The 25107-nt window shown below is 37.4% G+C and overlaps 1 protein-coding gene across 1 annotated transcript in view; it reads right to left on the reverse strand.

Moving 5' to 3' along the window:
- Positions 1–25107, reverse strand: part of TLL1 (tolloid like 1) — a 139388-nt gene that overhangs the window by 25854 nt on the left and 88427 nt on the right. Inside the window, exons 9-14 of the mRNA XM_050895765.1 lie at positions 19708–19823; positions 11871–11973; positions 10329–10445; positions 9131–9276; positions 2938–3133; positions 1393–1518 (exon numbers count right to left, since the gene is read on the reverse strand). Coding sequence (XP_050751722.1) covers positions 1393–1518; positions 2938–3133; positions 9131–9276; positions 10329–10445; positions 11871–11973; positions 19708–19823 — 804 coding nt within the window. The remainder of the gene's footprint in view (positions 1–1392; positions 1519–2937; positions 3134–9130; positions 9277–10328; positions 10446–11870; positions 11974–19707; positions 19824–25107) is intronic.

The raw sequence follows: 25107 nt of genomic DNA on the forward strand, positions 1-25107 counted from the left end.
TGGTGGGAAATGTGGAAATACTGAAAAAAATCTTAAAGCTTTCTAATATGCTGCCAGCGGGGGAGATTTGGATTAGATGACCATGAAGCAATTTTCTGTGCATGTCAACACTGCAGTGAAACATTGGGCAGAGTTTCTGAGTTAGAGGCTTCTACTCTGGGATCATGTGTGAATTAATACAGCTAGGTCACCCCTGAAATTCCTAAACTATAACTAGGATGTAATGCTCACTGTGACTACACAGTGATTTTAATTCAGCAGTCCCAAGTAGTATCCACATACAGTGGGTGCTACACCACGTGGAACAAATGCATACACACTTTTAGGGTTAGCTCAAGGTTTTTGCTCCACACTGCACTGCACTACTTTGAGTGACTTCTCCTTATGCCAGAGTTGCTTTTTTGTTTGGGTGCCGGGGAGGTATTCCTTCTCTATTTTTCAGAGGCAGAGGGAAGAGTTTTCTGAAAGACTGGTAATCTTCCCTAATATTCTGACTCGGGTCAGCAGGAAGACTAAACCAAATTTCTTACATAAATTTGGGCTGATGATCAAAGGCCAGAGACCAGTGAATTGCATCAGAAGAAGACCATAACTCTGAGCACTCCAATTTTCAAACTCCATTCGCTACTTAAACAGATGAACTAAGAATAATTTATGCTATCCCTGAATTTACTGGTGTTTATGAATAAAAATCAAACAATAATTAGTGCATAATGATCAAGAGCTTTTGCTTCTTTCCTTTGATATGAAATATGTATAGAATGCAAAAGCTTATCTCAGTCCAATCCTATGTTTACACAGACTTCCACTTATCAGATTTTTATTTCTCTGAATGATTATTTGAACATGCTTTGCTCACCCTGAAAAGTAGAATTTGTTTCCAGCAAGAAAACTCCACAATCTGACTGGGAGTGGGGAGGATTTCTCTGAGCTTTGAGCTAGAATAAAGGATCCTGCTCTTCAAACCTGCCAGCTTCCCAGTCACACCCCAGTCAGAGGTGGTCAGAGGGATTGTTAAATACCCCAATTCTGAGACAGTGGCACATTGCTCTGCTGATAATTGTCTCCTTATGCATGGTGGGAGACTTTGCTTTAATGAGTATGAATAATGTAATAAGTGGTTTGGAAAGGTACGAAGTCCTGCTTTGCATCGTTCCCAATTCACTAACAGCAAAACCTGTAAAGCTAAATCAGTGACAGACATCGGATGAACATGACTACTGTGGATAGCCATTAGTCTGGCACCACTACTTAAAAGGGAGCACTGGTTTTCCAGGTTGGGTTCCACAGATCTCACACTTCTAGGACAGAGCATATGAAAGGTGTACCATTTCATTCAAGCAATGGCACTCTGTGAGCTTTAAGAGCCCATAACACAGCAACACACTGTACCTTCACAACTCTTTTTGTCAGGACCAAGTTCATAGCCAGGATCACAGGCGCACTGGTAACTGCCCAGAGTATTTACGCAGCGCTGCTCACAGCCACCATTGTCAGGTTTGGCACATTCATCTTCCTCTGCCAAGACAGGGAAGAATGCAAAAACGTGTTAAATAATTACCTTCCTCAGTTGTAATTGCTGGATCAATATCAACCCAGAAAGCTGTATACATGCCATTATAAAGTGCACTACATAACACACTGTGGTTGCTGACTAGAGGATTTGCTAAGGAGACCTGCAATGGAGAAAATAAAAATTTGTCCTTTGTGGGGTTTGGGTGGGTTTTTTTACAACAATACCTACTGACAGTTGCAGATCTAATTTATAAGCACTTTGTGGGCAGCATACAATAATTCAGGCAGCTGTAATCTAAAGGTTGTATAAAGTATTGAAAGAAAGATTGAAAATCCACAGCAGGGTCACTTGAAGGGCACTTTATCTCCCACGGAATCAATTTGTGCATTATCCCAAATTCATACTCAAAAACAGATTAACAGAATCCTCAAATCCCAGGTTTTCATTCTACTGATATTAAAGGGAACAAAATGCATCAGGGATGGGGGAGGGAAAGGAATAATGTATTATCTCTGCTAGCTCTGAAGTATACCCACGAGATTCATTGTTAAAATATTCCTCAGATGTTGAAATACTGTTTCCTTACACCAGGACAAGTAATTTCTTAGGAATAAGACAGAAGTCCCACTCTCATGTCTACAGCCTTCAAGGTTGTAATTGTCTACAGTGAAAACTAACAGTTAGGGTGAGAAAAGCCCCAGTTTGTGGCTTTTCAAAACAGCAAAAATGTTCTCCTCGTGGCGTGACCTGTATTTTGGGTGTCACCATGGCCACACCACTGCTAGTGGCTTTCACTGTGCCATGGGCAGCACAGGTTAGGAATTACACGCTCGCCATGCACCAAATGCTGCAGGTATAGCTGCAGTTGTATCACACACCCCCACACACCCCCCAAAACTGGAAGACGACTGTGAGGTTGTTGGTCACTATAATTTCTCAGCTTTTTTTTTTTTCTTGCTCACAGAAAGTAATAAACTGATAAAGCAGCCTAATGCAGCAAACAAATTAGAAAAACTACATTTAGACAAAAGAAAAAAACCTTAACAGAAAAGACCCATTTGTGATTATACCATTTAACTTTATATTTGGTAACACAATGTCAAAAAAGCCATTTTTTACAAGATCATATGTTTCAAAGGTGTTTCAAAACTAAGCTGATTATTTGAACCTGAAGAGAGTATGAAGTTGCACTGAATATGTTCCTTCATTCTTTGGACATATTTTACAAGGACATTCAAATACCTCTACTGTTTTGTTTTGATAAAATTGTTTGCCCAGGTAAAAAATATGCTGGAGACAGTACAGAACTGATATTAGTAAAAATAGATTGAGAAATATTTTTAATATCCTGTTACAATTTTTCTAGTACAAAAACAAGTGATAAGCAGGTCACAGCTCCCAAAATATGCTTTAACATTTACCTTTAAAAAAGTTAGCTGCAAATCCTGCTTTGTTAACAGTTCCATCAGAAACAAACTTCATCCACAGAGTATTAGAGGTAGATCTAATGTCTTCCGGCTTGTCATAGCCACAAAAGTGACCAATTAAAGGACTGTTCTCATTCGTTCCATCTCGGATTTCCAAGTAGTCATATGCACAGTTATCATGTCTTTCAATCTGTAAAAAATTATTTTTGAAGTGACCTACTTGAACTTGACCACAAATATCAAATATCCAATCAGATAATAAACAGAACAGAAATTTTTCAAAGTTAAGGTTAGGATTCTCTGTTTAGAGTTCAAACATCAGGAACATGAACGAGCGTCACTGGACTGTTTTTAACTATACTTGTTTTCTAAAAGAAAAAATTGTTAAGATGTTACACAGGACACAACAATCTAACTGGAAAAAAGTAACTAAAAAAGACACACTCACCTCTAAGCTTCCTAATGTTCTGTTGAATTCCTACTCTGAGCTCAGGTAAAGTCCTCTTTTCTCAAGTACACTCAAGTATGCAAGATTAATGGTTCAAGAACTAAACAGGTCAGAAATATTAATTGATTTTGAAATATTGAAAAGATCAATTTTTATTAATATGAATAAGATTTTTAGACATTATCAACCTGTGCTATTTCAGGTGATGATCAGTATTTTATTTTCTTCCTTTATCCTCAACACAGTGCAAAATTTTGCATTTGTCACCACCGACTGACGTTGCAGGGTAACTGTAAAAAATTACAGTGCATTAAGAGTTTGGGGCATCTGTAGAATTAGATCCAAACACACTTCTAAAATTATCAGCTCTTAAGTAGCCAATAGAACAGATGACAAAAAAAAAAATTATTATTTTTCTGCAGCTGATGTGTCTAGTTTCTATTGCACGATTCTTGATTTCAGGTGTCTTTTTTTGACTTTCTGGATCAATGAGTGGATCTTTGCCGTACTGATGGAGAAACCTACTGAAACCAGAACAACCATCTCATTTAAATGTCCTGCCAGATGACATCCAAACATAGACTAATATGCGAGTGGACATGTGTGCATTTCTGCTTGGGTAGCAAGCCTTGTGCTTTTTACATAATAGTATTTACAGAGTCAGAGTGGGAATTGCACCAAAGAAGAAAGCAGTAGCAGCCCAAATATGATCCTATCTGGAGCCTAGATAATTTATGATGCCTGTCTTTATTGAGAGAGTATCTTTCCCAACAGAATTAAAACCCCTCTTGATCTGGGTCATTTTACTGCAGGATTACTTCACGTTACTCAAGTAATACAGCGTCTTAGTTATAAAAGAATTAACTAAATCCAAGCATTCAAAAATAATTCCTCTAAGAAAACTATTGTTCAAACTAAGTGGCTGAATCTTGAGGTAGGTTTAGGGATGGGGGCGGGACCACAGTCAGGGAGAAGGGGTTGGAGAAGCCTCAAATTTAATTCAGCGCATCCAAATTCTGTTAAAATGACAAAGAGGCCAAAACCAAACCAAACCCAGAAAAATCCATTTCTTATCTCCGGACAGAGTTTTTCTTGCATGTAAGCTGCACAGTTAGTAGAAGTGGCTGCTGGTACTCTGCTCTAATTGTGCATTATGACCAACACTAAGCCCAGTAACCACCACAGACTAAGGAGCTTTCATTTAGCACATTAGTATTTCTGCTTCTTTTATGTAAGAGGGAAAATTGGGGAAACACGGTTTGATTATATTTTATTTTAATGGCATCAAAATATGGCACTTACACACAAAATTTGTCTGTCTTCTTTCCAACTTTCCAATTCTTCAAGCATTTACATACGTAATTTTCTCCCACTCACTTCTCTGGCACAATCCATATTACCATTTACTGTAATTTCTTAGCTGTTTGCTCAGGAATTGCTTTGGGCCAGAGTTTGGGAAATGAGTGAGAAAAGTCATGAAGATCTGGGATGCAACCACCTATTGCTGACTTCAATGGCAATTGTATGTTTGCAGCTAATGCAGTCAGGCATGTGTCTACCTGAGCACTGATAAGTTTTTGACACTGTAATACCAATTCCAAATTTTCATTAATCTAAATAATAAAGTTTAAAGACATGACATCATATTCCCATTTGAAACAAAATCTGCCTTGTTATCTCGGTAAAAATCATATTGCACTCTAATGTGGAAAGAAGTGACCTGGTCCAAAGCCCACTAATATCAGTGAAGCAATTGTGCATTTTCCCCACACATGCCTGTGGTCATTTCACTACTCAAGACTTTTAATTAACGTCTGTTTTTTCCATGTTTCCATGTTCTACAGAGCAATATGGAAATTATGATTTTTCACAGGCCAAGTGCAGCTCTCAGTAACACGTACCAAATTCTCTTTGAGGTGAATTGTTAGTTTCTTTTCTGAGAATCACTCTATTTTTGGCAGAAGACAACAGCTAAAAATAAATTTTGTATAGCAGTAATTTGCTAAACTTCCTAAGACTATAAAAATCAACCAACTTACAAAGTGCTATTGATTTTCAACAAAACAATTTGAAAGGTGGCCATTCTACCAGATTCATTTATTTTGAGTGTACTACTACTGCAAGTGATGCCATTATTATTATCAATATTATTATATTAAGGGATTAAATCGTTATACCTATATATAAACTAACAGGTAAGTATTGTGTTTTTGAGAAACGATAACTAGTGTTAAGGCATTTGGCAACCAATGAAAAAGAACTAGTATAAAATGTGCTTTGCTTATCTGTACCTCAGGTTTTAAGATGTCGTGGTACTGTCATCTGGGAACAATGCCATACAAAGATCTATTACACTTGCAATAGTCTCTTATTCTTCCTACTACAAGGGTAGAAAATCTCCTCAAGTTAATGAAAGGACTCTCAGTGAGTTTAGTTGTAACTGGACTGATCCTGTAAACCTTATTTACTGCAGCATTAAAATTTCACAAGATTGATATTACATGTGGATGAGAAGAAATATGCAAAATGTTAGCAAATGCAAAAAAAGCATAAATAAATGGGATTTACAGAAAAATGCATTGCTTATAGGAGAATGAAAGACACCATCGGCTCCTGAAGGCCTTGAAGGAAACCCAGAATTTGAATGGGTTTGAGAAAATGCCAGAGTTGAGAAAACGCCAGAAAAATTGCTAAGACAGGCACATAGGCACAGGAAAACACTAAGAAATCTCCTGGTGAAATGGAAAGCCAGAGATGTTCTCAACATCCATTCTCAAAAGAAAAGAAAATTCCTTGTACATAGTTTCAGTTTTGAAAAAAACAATGACTTTAGACTAAAATACATTTGGTTAAAAATTCCAGGCTACCTTTGTTTTGAAGCACTCCCCCAACAGAAAAAAATATATCTATTTTAAAAAAAAAAAAAAAAAGAAAAAAAAAGGAAAAGAAGAGAAGAGGATTCGAAGAGCAAATCTGGGAGCAATTGTATTTCAGGAGAAATCTTCCAATTACTTTTTGTCATTGTTAATCTATTTGTTGATAGAGTCAAATTCCAGTACAGGTAAACATAATCCGACTCAGGTCATAGACTTCAGTCATAAAAGGTGGGATATATGCCTAGTGGAATCAGAAGATCAGATAAATTTTATTCCCTGACTTATGTAAAAATAATTTAAATGAACACTATCTGCACAAAGATTAACAGGGCCACTCAAATGAGGAAGATTAATATGGCTCAGCTCTACAAACCCTCTGGACTGCCTTAGCTGGTGAGACTGCGTGCCAACAAAAGTTCTTTAAAAAAAATTAAAAATACAAGAACCGCTAATTTTCAAAGAACTATATAGTAAAGGTGACTATAACAATGAAGCAACAACATGGATTTACCAGTCCCAACATCTCTGCTGTCATCTAGATGCTGGAAAGTGTAGTTGCCCATCAGGCAGCCAAATAAGAAAGGGTAATCCCACACTCAGTGGAAAATGCACTGCCCACAGCAGGCAAAACAAGATGACTCATTGATACAGTTTGAAATTCTCAGCTTCCCTAGTGCTTCCATTTCAGAGTGAAGGTTATTTATACAGTTATTTTTTCTAGCATTACATATGGATAATGAGAATTCCTCTTACTTAACTGTACTTTTCAAAGGACAGAGAAGTAATTTTCTCACAAACATGCTGCAATAACTCTTTGGCCTGACATTTACCTTTTTTGATCTCAGCTGGCACGAAGAACTGTGATTTTTAAATAACTTTTTGTTTTACTGGGCAGTGCACCAAGGATTCAGTCCAGAGAGGGACTTAGTACCAAAAAACAGAACACCTACGTTCAGGCGCTTGGACCTGAAATGGAAATCAGACCCAATGGTGAATGTCTAGGCAAGGCACTTCAGAGCAGTTTCCAAAGCAACCCTCACTCTCAGCGGGGAGCCCTGTGGACTAGCCAGTAAGAAATGCCGCGAAGACAGATATAACAGAAGTTTTGTGCCTTTCTGGGGCACCTCATTTGGTGCTCAAGGGCATCTTGCCACTCTGGAATCACAGCTCAGACTCTCCCTGGAAGAGTATGTACCTTTCAAGTCCCTACTGTTGGAAATTTTTTTTTTTCCTTTCAAAACACATCTAGCAGAGGCACTAACTTGAGACTACCACTCAACTATACTTCTGCTCAATTTCCTCGTTCTTCTTATGAGGTGTCAGTCCACATGTTTCACGTTTAGAGAGTGCCATAATACTAAATAGTCTGGGGAAAAAAATGGGCATTTCTTTTTACAGCCTTAACCACTAGCCTACTAAATTGTGCTCTCATTTGCTGGTCCTTTGCTTCTAATTATTTTCTATATGGTGAGGCATGAACATATCATCTTCACACTTGCAAATAGTCCATAGTTTGGTGATTAGAGAAAAGTCCTGAAAGATAAGAAGAGATGGAAGTTTGATTCTCCCAGAGGTGATACTGAACTGCGGTCACTTCAAGCGATAATGTACTGTGCGTGTAGACCAACGCTGAGCATCTGCATGTGGATCAAATACTGTGGCAACTCTCTTACGCAGAGGCATAGTGCCATTTCTCTTGGGATCACACTAAAAAATACTGGGCACCAATGGCAGACTAGAAAAGCTCCATATCTAGTCAGAAAATTATATAAAGTTACGGAAAACATTGTTCATTATCAACAGTGCTTAAAAAGAGAGACTGACATACTACGTTAAGTAATCTTGAGCCAGGCCATGCAGTCTGAATGGCATTTGGAAAACACTTTGGGCAGGGAGAGCTGATCTTGTCTGCACTAGATCCAACATTAATTCGGATATGAAAAAGGGAAAGTGAAGTAGAATCTGTGAAATTATTAAAATTTCCATAGTTTATATTCATAATTGCTGATAAAGTCCCAAACCCTTGTTATCTCATGCTCAGACTTTTCATCAGTCATAGCAAAAATGTGCCATACCCCTGAAGTCTGTCTGTAAGGCAAAAATTACAGGTTGGAAATTATATCTATATTTACTATATCTGTGTTTATATCTATGTGCGCCATAAAGCCAAGAAGTTTAGATTTTAAAAAAGTGTGTTCTTCATGTCATTACTGCTGAAGCATTTTCAAATAAAACAAGTGAACTTAAAGTATGTTACTAAATTTATCTACAAACTTCAAGCCAGTATATTGTGTATGCATAAGATGTATGAAATATTATTTTTCTTTGTTATACAATAGTTTACCACTGTTTAGCAGTGTTATACACAGAGAGATGTACACTAAAGACACGCAAGTATGACTCACCATGGCTTTTTTCTTCCCTCTCTAAATATAGGTTTGTAAACTAAATTTAAGTAGGCTTTTTTTTTTTTCTTTCTTCTCAAAACAGAAGCAAAAAGCCACAGTGGTTTCTTTCCAGATAGACATTCCTTTTTAACAATAAGATTTAGCAAAGATAAAAAATCCCAATTATTTAACAGAATATTAAAGCAGCCTTGCTGAACTGGATTATGTATTTGCTAAACTGTGACTATTGTCAGTACTTTAAACATTCTACTTCAAATAGCATAGAAAACATGAAAAAACTTTAATCTTGGAAATTTCTGTAGAAAGGAAGGTTTCATGGAGAGTAGATTTGGATTCTGGAGCTTATTTTTCATAGAGAATTCTTAAATTCATTCACAGGTTTAATGAGGATTCCCTTAAATGTCACTGTCACTTATCCACTAGATGCTTTTCTGAGATCAGTTAAAAGGCTTTACCTCAAATGCTTGAAAGGTTAATCCTACATTGTAGTTTTCTGACACTGTTATTTTCCACACACATTCCTTCATTGGTCTGTAGTCATCGGGATAATTGGGAGACTGGATCTGGCCTTCGTTTTTGTGGATTTCACCTCCACAGATAGCTGATAAAAGCATAAAATTCTTACTGTCAATAATGACATAATCTGTTTCCCATGCCCAAACTGACATTTTATGCTCCCCTTTTTAAAACTAATGGTAAGATTATTCTGGAGAAGACGTAAAAAGTCTACCAAGGACAAATTATTGAAAACATAATCCATTTAAACCACTATATGTATTTCAGTTAGCAAATATAATTCAGCATTTCTAATAGCTCTAAACATGTCTAAAATGTTCAGGAAGACTTTGGAATCATGGATAATCTGAATCTATAAATTTTTACAGAATATATTTAAAAGATCAAAATAATTAAATTTTACTTTTTGTTCACCTTTGAAATATATTTAATAAACATTCTTCATTAATAATTACTAACCTTTGGAAAGAGACAAATGAGACAAATCTCATATTTTATAATGATCTATGCATTTTAATCTACAGTTTATCACTTCAAGCTTACACTGAATTTGAAGAAAGAGCTAATATAAATTAAAAATATTTTCATGAAAAGTAAATGCACTTTTCAGGGTGCATACTGATAATCACGTAAAGATCTGTGAACATCAACTAAATCATACAGTTTACTACCATAGATACCACATTTAAGAAAACAGACTCTATTTTAAACAGGTGAATGTTGACTTGCTAATATACTCAGTGTGTGGGAGTGTCTCTACTAAGTAATCCCAGAGCATATGGAAAACTTAAGTCAGATTTTTCTGAAGAAAAAACAGAAAGTACTAAAAAAAAAAAAAAAAATCTTTCTACACACTAAGCACAAGAACATGCACATTTAGTTAATTAAACAACCCGTAAAAAATGCTTATGGATATTGTCAGTGGTGTCCCTGGAAAAGAGGTCACCTGAAATCTGATCACAGGAAGAGTTCCAAAACGTCCTGTCTAGTAAGTTAACACCTACTGTCTCTTTCAGTAATAAAATACTGATTTCATATTAGGTTATTTCTGACTTTTTTTTTTTTAAATATCCAAAGGTATCCAGTTAATATTTTTCCTCCATTATCAAGTCATTTTTAATGCTGTAAGAGGCTTACCTTCATAAATTGCTGCAAAACCTTTCCCAACCCAGTTGCTGCTGCTGCGGAACTCGATCCACATCCTGCTGTCGGAGGATGCGAGGACTTCTGGCAGTTTGTCACCACAAAACCTGCCTAAAAACATGCAACCAGTAACTGCATTTTCTGCCGCCTCTGAAGCCAAACGCTGCAAACATTTATACAAGTGTTTAACATTATAAACAGGAGTAGCATAACCAACTCAGTGGAACTATTCACACACTTATGGTTAAGCACATGTGTTTCTGCAGATCAGGACCTAATACACAAAGATTTTATTATAAAGCTTTCAGTACTTCTTTTCATTGCATTCAGGCTCACAAGTTTAAGTATAAAACCCTCAGGGAATTAAGCAGAAAAATTATTGTTATAGCTTGTTTTTATACATACAAACCCGGGCATTTTGGAAGGGGAAAGTGAGTACTAATCTTGAGAGAATCATAATCTAGGTCACAGTAATACTGCTTATTGTGTCTAAGGACCAGAGAGATTTAAAAACTAACATCCAAATGACCCTAGACTATATTATCCTCTTAAATTCAGCCTAGGTAGCTGAAATTGCTGTTTGTCTAAGCGACAGAGAAGGGAACTGGAGAAAAGGGTAATTACCATCTGGTCTTAATTGTTTCTTCTTTCTTTTCTTTTGAAGGCCAAGAAAATAGGCACTACTGTTAAAAAGCTGTCCTCTGTACCTGCTTCCTTTCCTTTCTTTTTTGCTGTTTTTAAATTGTGGCTGTTAGGACACTAACAAATAGTTTTAGTCTTCATTCCAAAAACAACAACAAAACTGACCCAAGAAGTTGGAGACATTCATGTTTCCTATGGCCTGAAATCCCCAGTTTCAATCAGAGAAGATCACGGGATGTCAAACCGAGCCTCTGGATTGGGCAGTGGCGTTATGGGGTGTGAAATCTCCCCACCAACCCTCTGGATTAAGAAAAGGATGGCTGCAGCTTCCTGCATATTAGTTGCAACTCTAAGACTTAGTTCATTATTGCTTTCCATGTCTTTTCTCTGCAAGAGCAGGAAAGACATGCAAAGAAGAAATAGAAGCAGTCTTCTATTCATAATTTAAAAAGTACAGGAACAGAGCTCATAAGTACAACTCTACAGTGGGTGTTCTCAACCACAGTGCATGTGCTCATCATATGTTCTATGGATTTCCCATCACATGCTCTACAGATTTGTCTGTATACTATTTCCCCATTTCTGTGAACAAAACTATGGCAACTTTGTATTTCAATACCCATAAGCAATGCAAAAAGTTACACATTTTGTAGTTTTCATCTTTCCACACGTGCAGCTGAATAACAGCTAGCTGCAGTGAAAGGAAGGCTTGAGGCTTGAAGTCAAATAAACTACTTATTTGAGGCCATTTAGAGTTTTTTCCCATCCCCAAGTTTAGATACATTCTAGACACCTAAAAACCAAGAGGTTTATTGTGGGTTCCACAGCAAGCAAGTCCACTGAACTCAATGAGTATGGTAACTATGGTCAGTGCAGCATTCAGCAGTTGCATACCAAGCAGAGGTGATTTTCTCCAGTAGCCGTCTCTTACTTCAATATAGTCGTACCAACAGAGACTGCTCTTGTAAAGGTCCATGGTAGTGAAGTTTAAAACAATCTGCAATCAGAGGAGAACACCTAATTAAATCACGTGTGGTTAATACTAGAAAACGATCACAAAAACATTCTGCAGAACTGAAGCCAGAGTGGTCACCTGTAACAGGATTCCAACTGCTTAGACACTTAATTAACCTCTCCTCAATTATTTCTTATAGTAAGTAAAAGTTGTTTGGGAACATTAAAAGTTTTTTATTTAATCTTACATATTTGAGTGGATTGAAGACAGACTATTCACATTTAATTGCTTACAGGGAGCTTTTCACTGAGAAATAAAAATTTGAGAATGCCAATAAGGTAAAATAATGTGCTAATATAATTTTAAGTATGTTATTTGATAATTCTCCTGCCAATTCCTCTTCTGTTCCATTCTGACTATAATCAGCACTGATAGCTGTAAAAAAAAAAAAAATTGTTGTTTTATTTTGGTTTGTGTTTCCTTCTACTACTGTTTTGACAAGATCATTTACTTTCAGACAAGTTAAATATTGACAATGGTGGACAGTAATGCTGAAAGCAATATCACTAAAACAAATGGTACACAGTCCCTTAATGACTCTTAATGAAACTATAATAAAGCTTTTTATACAGAAATCTGAGTTCTGTGCATTTCTGGAACTTTTGAACTTGGACTCCCAATTTTACTGAGCACATCTGTAAATAGGCATATTTTCAATACTTAATATCAGGACTACCCTAGACCATTACATTATCCCACTTTGGTTTAGAAATACCAATCCTAAACTGCCATAAACTTACACTTTTAACACAGGAATAGGATTCATCCTGGATCACAGGACGACAATAGCTACAGTTTGGACCCTGACGGACTGGGACAGTCTTAGCATCATGTCCTGCAATTTCAGGGATAAGTCCAAACAAGAAGATTAAAAATCATTCATATTTTGTATTATAAAATAATTTCCAATTCATGCCCTTTCATTGGATTTAGGTGTATTTGGAAAAAGAATTCATCTTCTTCCAAATCAGTTCCTCAGTGTAGATTAATAAATATTTCAACCTAACTAAAAATCTTCTTTATTCACATACGAGCATAGAAGTGGTTTTATTTTTAGCTTTGATCCTAGGAACTCACAATCAAAACCTGCTATTATAAAGCAAACATGAATTGCTACGCAGTAGCAAATACCTCATACTGCAAAAATATATCTCCATGGCAGCCTGTGAAGCAGCTGTGAGTGTCAGTTGAAAGGAGAGCAATTTACCCTTAGTCCAGCTGCAAGGAGGAAATACAGCACCATAACTGGATCGACGGGCCCAGATGGTCAGACGGGATGGTTTACTTCCATCTCCTCTGAAGGCACCATGTGTCTCTCCAACCACAACATAGTACAATATTAAACCAGAAAGGCAGAACTTTTTCAGACTGTTTAATTTTAGGAAGGTAAAAACTATTAGCTATTGGAGGAAGCTAATTTAAAGATAACATAAAGCTCAGTGGTTTGGGTGTGTAGGTGGTAGAGAGTCACAGTAAGACTTTTCTCCAAACATTGCAAAACGGAGACAATCTTTCAGAGCAAAACACTGTGTGTCTTAACACTAGGCTAGCAGGGGTTTTGCTTTCACTTACATTCCACAAAAAATAACTAAGTACATACATACAAGCAATTACATTCTCAAAAACCTCTTTTGTTTTCAATGGAGAATGGGAAACTTCCTGACTTAATCTTAAAAGCTGTATCTTCCCCTATCCCCTAGTGCTGACACTACTGACTGACTGGGTGGAAGACCAAGCTCACAGGTGATTCTATTCAGCTTTTGCCTTTACTACCATGATGCCATGGGAAACAGAAAATATCTGTAAGGCTATACATAAAACCCAACAGCCAGAAGTCCTGTACAGTGAGGCACATTATGCTGGCAGCCACAGCCTTGTGGGATGAAGGTATGGGACATGAAGCATGCCAAGGACCATCAGGACAGCACTGAATAAATGAATACCTGTTCTGATGGTTGAGCATGGCCAAACATTTATATCCACAAGCTGCTACCACATCCACAAAACCTGCAAAAGGGTTGCTTAAACAGCAGCCTGCCTCTAGCACTGTGCTCTCCGTGGGAACATCCTGCAAGCAGCTTTGGTACGTTTTTAGTGTAGCAGATGCAACAAATACAGCCTACCCTCTCTCTTCTGTCCCCTTCCTTCTGTCATTTTAGGGCCACAAAGGGAAGCAATAATTTAGTCTCAGATCTATATGAAAAGAATGTCTGCTTCAGTGTTAGTTTGATACTTTGGAAATATATTTAGATAATATTAACTCATGTCCAGGGTGCCATTGGCACTCTGAATCATAAAGACCTATAACAATGAATAGTCATCAAATTATATTGTAGGTTTCCTTCCTGAGCTCAGAGATGAAAATGGACTAATCTGAAATCAGACACAATTGCTGTGCAATCCCTTCTCTTTGTTGCGACAGAAATTACAGTAGAAATGAATATATTTAAGAAAAATGTGTTCCTTACACTGAAAGGTTTACAGTAATAGATATTCTAATATCTTGAACTATTTTTCAATATAGATACCTTTTCCCTGAACTTTGAAAAACAAAGCAAATTAAGTCCTAATGAAAAAAAATAGTTTCAATTACTATCTTGTATTATGTAGATAGGGGATGTGTTCATAAGCATGGAATTTAAAAAGATAATGAAATGCTCACCCATTTAATCATTCAGTGAATTACAACAATGAAGAGTTTTTATATAGAAAATACATCAAATCAGTGCTTTTAAAGCTAGAGCAGGTAGGGAATTGAGGGGGAGGGAAAGGAGGGAGTGTTGCTTGTGTCTTTTGGGAAGGTTTTTTTGGTTTTGTTTTGGGTTGGGTTTTGGGGTTTTTTTTTTGTGAATGCCAGTAAGCAAATCATCCAGACAGTCCACTATTGAACTCCAAGGATTTGAACTTCCAACTTTGAGACATCCAAGATTTAATTCTAGATCTCCTACAACTCTGCAAGTTCTGTGAGCTAGACTGTAAGATTCCTTTCCCATTTCAGATGTGGCTAGTCAGGTTAAGTAGAACAAACTTCAACAGCAGAGGGACAATTGGAATGATTCAGGTAAGCACAGCACACACTTTGGACGCACTCTCAGCAGAGCAGGCACTACAATCTGGGTTTCTACCTAACAATCTCTATTTTCAGTCCAACTGTTGAGCTACATGGCTCTTCAGATGGCTCCCATTTTTCCCTTGCCAGTTTTTCACCAGGGCCTTGGTGAAGAATTTTTTTTTTTTTTTAATTTTGCAAAATAGGAAGACTGTTTTCTTTCCAGTTTCACTGAGAAAATTGACAGAAATCCTTCAATGCCATACTAGTCAGTTTCCAGACTATTACACTGTTTACCTAAAAATGGCATGCATCAAAGCATTAGTTGATCCTGTCAGCTGGCATTCACTAGGTTACTCTGGTTGTGTCCATCCACATGCTCTCATGCTTGTTTTAGTCTAACTGCAGCACCTCCTGTTTCGACTTCCCTGTCTTATTTCCTGGACGCAGACTTCCCGTGCCATTCCTTCCCGGAAAGGGAACCTCACAACTCACCTCTTTGCTTTTGCCTACTGCTACACCTCTCAAATTTCTTCTATCTTATGTGCACCCTTTCCCAGATGTCTAATCCACAGGGCATTTTGTCTTTACTATTCAGGCACTCCTTCAGGGACGTGTACTGAAGAAATAAATGCACAAATATTATCAGAATTCCACAACCACGTACTTACCATGTTATTCTCCATGAGAAATACGCACATCTGGGTAAAAGTACAACTGTTCATATGCTTTCCTCTGCTTCAATTTTTTATTACATTTCTAAGTGCTATTTAAGTCTACCTCTGAGGATGGCAGAGAGGTCCTGTATATTCTTTCATTCATGCAGCAATTCTGTCTGTCCTTTGCAGACTGTTTCTTCTTCAACTTGTCCTTCAAATAAAGAGGCCCCACCAACTAAAACTTTTGTTCTTCTCGGCTCATCCACTTTGCAGTTCAGATTCCTTCTAAACTCTTACCTTCTTTTTTTCCTAAGTTTCTCAGACCATAGGTAGGTATCTCTGTTTGTATCTAGCCATACTACTTGAAAACCCTACTGCCCTCAGCAGTCTCCTTGTCCTTTTCCATCCATCCCACCTCACCCCAGATGTGCAGGCAGAGAGGTTCACAAGGGGGAGCCTTTTTCTCTGCCCAGATGAGATGCAGACAGCTGGGTTAAGGTCAGGCTACCTTCCACAGCTGCTTAAGCTAACCCAGCTGGCTCTGTTGGAAGAAAGTTATGGAAGCCACATCCTATACCTCCTCCATTGGCTCAGCTGTGTAGAGCCTGGAGGTCCCTCACCAGTCTAGCCACAAGTTTTCCATTTTCCATGACACAGCTGAAACATCAGATTTCTCTGTTTTCTGTTTGGAAATTTGCCTTTTTCCAAACCTTAGTTGCCAGGATAGAGTTTCGAAAAGGATGGTTTTACTTAGATGTGATCGTGTCATTGTTTCAAAGTGCTGCCATCTAAATGGAAACCATTAAAATTTAATGAGCCTCCTCAATGGCCCCCACCTTTGAAACTATGTGAAATAACCTTCACAGCCTTTTCTCACTCTGACATGCCAAGGTATTTGATGATACAGCAATTCCTTAACATTGACCAGAATTCATTAGCTGTACATAGGCAGAACCCAATCTGTCACAGCATGATTTCTGGTCGGGAACCCAACAAGTATAAAAATATATAAGATTCTGATTTGCAATTCTGCAAAGTATTAAATAGAGCTACAGACACGGCAGAGCTTGTTCAAGGGGACAGGATGGCTGGCAGTTTTCATAGGAAAAACAATCAATGGGTACTTGTCAGCACAATTAAGGAATTATTGATTACACAGCAGATTCGATTGTGCTACTGCAGCGTCAGAGAGAATATATCATACCTCCTACTGCCTAGGATAAGAAAGCACAAAATATATAGCAAACACCACGTAGTACTAAGTTTTCTGCAGGTAGCATTTTTTCCCACATCAACCAAGGATTTATCTGTCTTATTTTATCATTCATGTAAAGCATTAAGGAAAATTGGAAAGTAATGTAACCTATTCAAAAGGGCGGATTGAAAAAAAACCAAAAAAACCCACTGGCACAGTTGCAACTCCCTATGCCAACAAAATTTCTGCACACCAGAAGGCAGGATTCGCCCTGGCAGAGGGCATACAGTATTACTAAAACCATCCTCCCCCAGAGATTTTTCTGTGTATAGATATACTGTGTACAGATGTTTACCATATAGTCTTAAATCTTGAGAGAAAGTAAAAGGTGAATGAACTGCCTTGTTTTAGTAATAGACATGCACACATTTTAGGTTGGGCTGGTAATTTATGATGCCTATCAATAAAAGGAATGCTGCAGCTAGTGCATACCACTGCAGTCCCATCCTTCCTTGAATTACCTGCCGTCAAAGATCGGAAGTGTCTGTACTTGCAGAAAGCCACATGGATAGAAGTCCTCTAACCTATGCTCAAACAGCACAATGTTAAATCTCAATAAATAAGAGACAAGAGCTAGACAATCTGGACTGATGCTTTTTCAGTTTATTTTTAGGTGACTAAAGTGCTCACTGACGTTTCAGAACATGATGTGATGTACTTATACATACTCTAACCTCCACACAACATTCCTGAGATCCATCACGGTCAAAGCAGCAAACAAAGGAACAAAAATTTAAATATTTTTTTATTTTCCCTTCATAACATGAATATGTTATCATCATTTACTGAGAAAATTTGAGATCATGCATAACGTGTGTCCAAGGTACCGTGATATAAGCATTAGTTAAGATTTAGACCTCATTTCTGCTATCTGCTATTCACATCAAGTACTTGCTGCAAATAGGGTCCTTTATCTCAAGACAGACAATATCCTATGGGAATAGCACTGACAAAACAGACTGTTTGACATGAGCACAAATATAATTTACTTTGTTCTTGCTGAACTATATGGAGACTATGAGAGCTGGAGGTCAGAACAGTGCCCTACAGACACGACTTGTCACGTCAGATTTCAATTAGAAAATTGTTTAGTCTTTTTCCCCATTTGGGACGGGGGGTAAGATGGGAAGGGAATTGGTCTTCTCACATTGCTGACTTCAAGACAGGGGCTTTTCCCCATTAAGCTTTTGTATAGTGTAATACAGCTCCAGTGGTAGTTACTATCTCAAGACATAATGGTATTACAAATATATTACAGTTACACTAATGTCCACAGATAGACTTGCACAAAGTTGGAGTATGCTATGAATACTTAAGCATGACCATTTTCTAACTCATATATTAATACTGTTTTCAAAAGCCAATAATAATTGTAGACGAACACTACAGTTTTTTAATTTTTTAACTGAGGAATAGAAAAGAAACCTAAGCCATTTTTGTTGTTATCACAGCAGTGTCTAAGAAGCAACACAAATAGTGGGGCCATAAAATTACCTGTCTAGATTAATTTGCATCTTTTGTGCAAACCTTCTCTTATTCATCTGTTTTCATTTGTTTTTCCCTGCCAACCTGCAGAGCCACCCACGCCCTCCCAGCACAGAGTGTGTTTCTTTTTCCTCCTGTCTCTGGCTTTTGCCCAGAGAAGGGCGAATGCTTTCCAAATGATTTTGCTTTCATCCCCTACAGTGGCAAATGGTCTTAACAGCACCTCAGGATCTATTAGCATATCAAGAACATATATTCTTGGTGTCTACCAGGACCCTGACCTGAAAGAAACACGGAATAAAGTAATCCAATCAGGAGAAAACTATGTCCAATATGGAGTGGAGACCACAGACAAAACTGACTGAAATATCTGGGGGCAAACGCTGGGTTTTCCTCTTTGGACTCTCCAGTACTGAGGCTGGTGATAGGTTCTATATTTCAGTCTTTAGGCTATATTTGACTGCTTAATATCAGCCACTGCTTCCTGTAAAGAAACTTATATCCTTTTTTTTCCCTGCATATTTTGTCTCAGGTGAAACTTTCCATTGCTCCCTCTATCCTTGTTTATTTTGAGGCAGGCTTATATTTGAGCCAGTAATTTAAAACAAGATTCAGCTAGCACGCTTTGAAAGTGTACACAGGAAGAACAGGTTTTGCTTTCACTAGGATGGCACACTTTGCTCCTCGAACTGCTCTCACCAAGCTAGTATTTTTTCCCCCCACTTTTTCCCCTAAAATTGATGCCCAGAAAGTAAAACTATATGCACTAGAACTGATACCAGGGGACATCTACAATGACACTTTCTTTACCCCACATTATTACTGTTTCACTTTAGCGCTATCTCATTCAACATACTAAGAGCTTCCTTAGGCAGAGCCCAGCTATCAGCCCCACACAGCTCAGTCAGCTTGCCCGATTCTGTGCTGGAGAAGAGACCATTCAGGAGCCTGAACTACCTCTTCCACCTTTACACCAAACCACCAACTGAATAGGAAGCCAGTTTTGAAGGGAGTTCATGGTGCAAACATGTAGCAGATTGAAATCATGCCTTCATTTCACATGGACAGCCACCAAATAGACGATGAGGTTCTAATGCCACAGACCAAACAAAGTCAAGTCAATAGCACGTAGTTCATGGTCCCATTTTTTATGGCATAGCATTGTTTCAATTATTATGCAAGCTTTAAACTTAAATGAAAGGCTAAAGAAATGCAACATTTTATTTTGAAAATAGTATCTGTGTTTAGTTGAGGGAATGTTAAAATACCTTCTCGCCTGGGGTCACAGAGATTCTCCATATGCAGTGTGTGTAGGAAGGATAACCATTTGGAAATCCTGGAGAAGAAAAGTTGCCTGTAGATTCCTGCAGTGTTTCTCCACAGGCTGAAAGAAACAAAATACAGTAAAAATATAAAATTGAATGCGCTAACAGAGAAAAATGCATCTTTCCAATATCTACTCAGAATACATTTAACTCACTGCAGATGCAGAATGGAAAACAGACTAGTTATTTTACGATTTATTCAAAACAATGATTTTAAGCCAGTCTGACATTCATTCCATTTTACACAGGGTGTTTTTATTCCATGAACTATTTCACTTGTGTGCTGTCTGCTGACATAACCAAAATTACAGCAGTCTTAAAAATGTCATTGCTGTCAATCAACTGCAAAATTATACATATAACTTTACTTTCGTGAAAAAAAAAAATTAGCCACACCCTTAGACACATCCGTTAAGAATTAAAACAAAAGTAAAACAAAAGCTGGCATGGCATGATTGGCACCACACTGGAATTTCGTCAGTGGTTTCATTTAATTTAGTACTTTGCCCACAAGAGAGACTGATCTGACCTAAACTCACTCATTTATATTGGTATAGAAAACTAAATCCTATATTCAACAAAATTTCTTGCAACAGTGATTTGTAGAGATACAAGTAATAAAGCAAAGCAAATGTAAATTCCTAAAATACCAAAGGCTTTTATATTCTTTATTATTGAAGCTTTTAGCACCCATATCTCAGCTGTCAATCATGCCGCTAGCTGCTGGCAGACTGGTTAATAATTCCTCTTCGCACTAAAATATAGCATTGGAAGCTCCTGCCATTCTCCACCACTAAAACTGATTCTGGTACAGTGTCACACCTCAGTCAGTCATCTTTTTTGACCTTAATCAAGTTGTTTCACCCACTAATTTTGCAAGTGTGATACGAGAGATGTGAATTTGAGAATATTATCCCATGACTGACAGTGTAATCAGATCTGCAGTGTTTTCAAATTACAGCACTACCACTGCCAGCAGGTGAATTACTGTATCATCAAAATCTCAATGAATTATAAATGATCTGGAAAATCTTTAAATAAAAGGGGACAAAGGAAGAGATTGTTTATGACAAAGACAGACAACACAGCTGTACAGGCTGCCTTGTTAAAATGCTTCTAAGATGTAATCTGACAACTACACTGTAATATCAGGCATAAGCTACATTCAAGGCATTAAATATGCTCTCTGACACTGAAATGGTTATTGTGATGAGGAGAGAAAAGAAAGATTGGCACAGCCCCCCAAAAATTTAATGGCTAAAGTCACCGTCATCATGTCCTTTAGGAATGAAACAGAAAAAATTCTTTTCCTCCCCTCATTTAAAGAAAAGTGGTTTTATCTTTAAAAAATTGCAGGCAGCCACAGCAAATGACACATACAAAAAAGGTATTCAGTGCTAAATAATTATTTCTGTACAAAGCCTTTTCAGTGAAAAGGCTATATCCATAATTAACCACAATTTATTTTTAACACAGCGATGAATGCAAACTTAAATAAATTGCAGAGTACTGTACTGGGTTCCCTCAGTTCCTAGTGAACTGTATCATAGCTTACAATGCATACATAAAGCACTTAAGAGAAGGCCAAGAGTAAAATCGTAGTCTTGTACAGGAGTAGAGGAAAGCAGAGCACAAAGAGGAGATACTCTGCACAGCAGATGCACGCACAACTCAGGAGATCTGTGATGATCCAAGTATTCTGCTCACCAGTTTTAGAGCCCTTTCTTGTTCTTCCCCCCATGCATGGCTTCATTGAGACTACACTGCATCAGCGCACTCTCACAAGGCATACAACCATATTTCAAGCTTTAGTACGTCTTCTGTTTGCTCTAGCTATAACTATTTCACCAACACTGCAGTTACTAAGCAAGCCTTGAGCAGATGACATGATGAGAGATGGGGAATGTTGTTTGTCCAATCTTTTCTGCTAACATTGCAGTTTTTCCAATTAACTGTAACTTCAAATCAGAAATATTGATTCTGAAGTCATGCAATGCACACACCCACATAATGTGAAGTATGTAAGCAAACAAAATACTATCAAGCATGTGGGACATACAAGACACCAGTTCAAATGCAGCCCTGCAACTAGTAAGAGGAGAGGAGGAAGACTGTGGCGTAACTACCCCTTACTCTATTAAAGTCCCTAAACTACCCCGTTATAAAAGTAAACACATCAATGAATTAAGCATAATAGCTTTACATTTTTGAAAACATTTCAGAATTTTTCTCTCTTACACAGAGTGCAGGATTATTTTCTCCAGAATATTAATAACACTCCATGCTCCATGTACAGAAGTTGTATGTAGCCTTAAAACTATGGATTTTAAGTTGCAAAAGGTGCTGTGGAACATTTTCTTTTTCTAGGAATTATAGAATAAAGCTAGTTAAGACAACAATTTAACTTACATCCATATTAAATGCCTGGGAGCTCTCTATCAAATCAAGATTTTCATAAATATCTCTGAATTTAAGGGAAGCATAAGAAAAATTGTAATCAGATAACTTCTGCTAAGAATTAACAAAATTAGAATTTATAAAATATGTTTGGGGTTTACATTTTTCACCATATTTACCATTTAATTTAAAATTCCTGGTTACTCAAGGGAATTCTAACAAGAACAGCTTATACCAATCAACAGTTGAATTAATTATCTATGGGATCTGAGTTCCAGGCTGGCTTCCAGAGCCGCTGTAGAGAGGGTGATATTTCGGCATTTCTTGTTTAAAAGTGCATTCCTCTGCAATGGGTCAATGGTAATTGAAACAGTTAAAATTCTGTCACTAGAGAATGTAAAGGTTTTCTCTGTAATTGGACTGTGGCAACTACAGTACTTGTGAGTACAGTACAGGCTTATAAAATCGTATATTATAAACATTTTACCATGTGACAGTCCATTAGTAATGGAGTCCATTTTGGGAAAGAAATGTAGAAGGAAAATGAGTGGTAATGGCCACTTATTTAAATCTCCTAAGAACTAATCTTAGTATATTTCATGTCAGAAGAAAGCAATTACAACTTCAATCTTATACACCTCTGCTTTATAAAGCATTTGTACCTTTTTATTCCATTGTTAATCATTACATGGCCAATGTTTTCTCTGATGCTTTTTTTCCCCCTCTCAAATGTCATGCCTTATATCAATTTTACTAGGCTAGACCACTTGCAGAAATGCCACTTTAGCTCTCCCCACACACACACTCCAACCAAAAAACCAATCTCCTGTTTGTTTTACAGCTTGAAAAGGTTAGACTTCTGATAAGCCTTTCTGTGGTACGGAACGGGAAACTATTTTTGCTTCTCCTTGTAAAGATTAGCAATAGGTGCAGGCAGCAGGTAGATTATATGCTTACACAAAGCAATTTCTACCAGTGAACTCTGCAGCAGTGTTTAATTACACAGCCTGTGTATAACACCTCTCTGGGCTGGCCTACACACACGGTCAACTTCCATTAAGGATTATAGTGAAATCTGCAAATGACGAAGCCCAGATCCTCCAGGACACTTAGGAAACCAACTCTCATTCCTTTGTCCATAGGACTAGCAAATACGTACCGTCACATATGGCTAATTTAAGCTTACCCTTTTCCAAAGAGAACTAAGATCTTTAATACTTTTTACTTAGACACAAGTCTGTACAACTATACATATATGGCATATAAAGCTGCCACAGTGCCCTAAAAATAACTGGTGCTGATAACGTACTTGTTAAACCAAAAACTTAAATTAGTTTCCTACAGCTCAGTGTCTTACTGTTGACTTGATTCCTCTTTATAGTTATAGGGAAATGGTCTTAATCTAAAAACCTAAATCCTCCTTATGTAGTGAATAAAGGCTGACTTTCAAAGGTGAACACTCTTTTCTAATCTAATAGAGATGGGAGCAAGTTAAGCCTGAGGAACAGCGAGAACAGCACAAAAAAAGAGCCAGGCTAGGTATCCTCCATCTGCTCTCTTCCACACATTCTTTCACAGACCCTGGCAATTTGTAAATTTGCTGAACTTCTTCCATCCACCTTCCCTTCCTCTGAACAGCCTTCTCCTGCCAGTCTGAGACTCCTTTCCCATCCATTATTCAGTCCCACCCTACCCACTTATTTCTTGTCCTCTCTTTCTGCCTGAGAGTATCCTTCTCCGCCATTTCCCTTTCTTATTCTCTTGCTCCTATAAAACTACATATAAATTTTAAATCAACTACAATTTCTATATAAAACTATAAAAGTAGACCTGTGTTGAAATTTTAGTAGCTGCACCAGAAGAAAACATACTCTATTACTCCATTAGACAGTCTGAAAATTGTTGTAATACATCCAGCTTTGAAGTTCAAGATCTGTTCTCAAATGCCAAGACACTCAAAGTTCAAAATAAGATTGGCAGAGGAAGGACCCTCAACTTAGTTGCTTGCTTTCTCCTTATTATTCTATCATGTAACAACGTAACTCAGTATTAAAATGTAACAGATCCCTATCAGCAATTATATCTTCCTTTGATAAAAATCCTAAGAAAAAGTTAAAAACACATCAAAATTGCTGTTGCTAGGTTGTTGACTCCTGGCGCTTACTCAGCTGATGACAGACACGTTATCAAATCTCATGCCTTGGCTTCACCAAGCTCAAAACTGTTTCTCAGTCACTAAGCCCTTTCCTGAATAATGACCCTGAATATCCTGACTAGCTAAAACAACCCGGAAGGCTCAGCTGCCTCACAGCTGTGAGGATCAGCTGTATTCTCCAGCAGTCCTGAGCTCAACTTCATGTTCACGGGCCCCAGAAAATGCAGCCGGCTTCTTGGACCAAAAGCTGCTTGCAGGAATAACTAGAACTCCAAACGAAACATGCACAATACCGCAAAACCCTTTATCAAAGAAGTGTGCATCTGGAAAATACAGATTTATTTAAGTTACTGTTTTCTGTATTTTCATTGTATTACATTTAAGGCAACACAAATGAACACGTGAAACAATGCAGATGTTATTAATGTTTTAAATATTCGCTGCTGTTTTATCACAAGCAGACATCATGATTAACATCTTTTGTCTGAAACAGGAAATACAGCACGCCTCCAAAAACAACAGTGTCAGGGATTTTATTGTTATATACTACCATGATCACATGATTCTTTTCATAAAACCAAAAGCTTAATGTCTGAATTTTCAGTCTCACTATTTGCTGAAAAATTTATTAGATCACAAGTACTGTGCAACTTTCAGAGAGTTGCTTTCTTTATTGGATGTTTAAGTTCGTGTTGTGTTATTCAGTTATGCAGCTTCTATTAAAAATATTAACTGAAAAAACCCAGAATGTTAAATAGTATGCTATTTAAAATTTGTAGCAAAACCTTCTG

The sequence above is a fragment of the Gymnogyps californianus genome, chromosome 4 (assembly GCF_018139145.2).
Source record: "Gymnogyps californianus isolate 813 chromosome 4, ASM1813914v2, whole genome shotgun sequence".
Taxonomy (NCBI): Eukaryota; Metazoa; Chordata; class Aves; order Accipitriformes; family Cathartidae; genus Gymnogyps; species Gymnogyps californianus.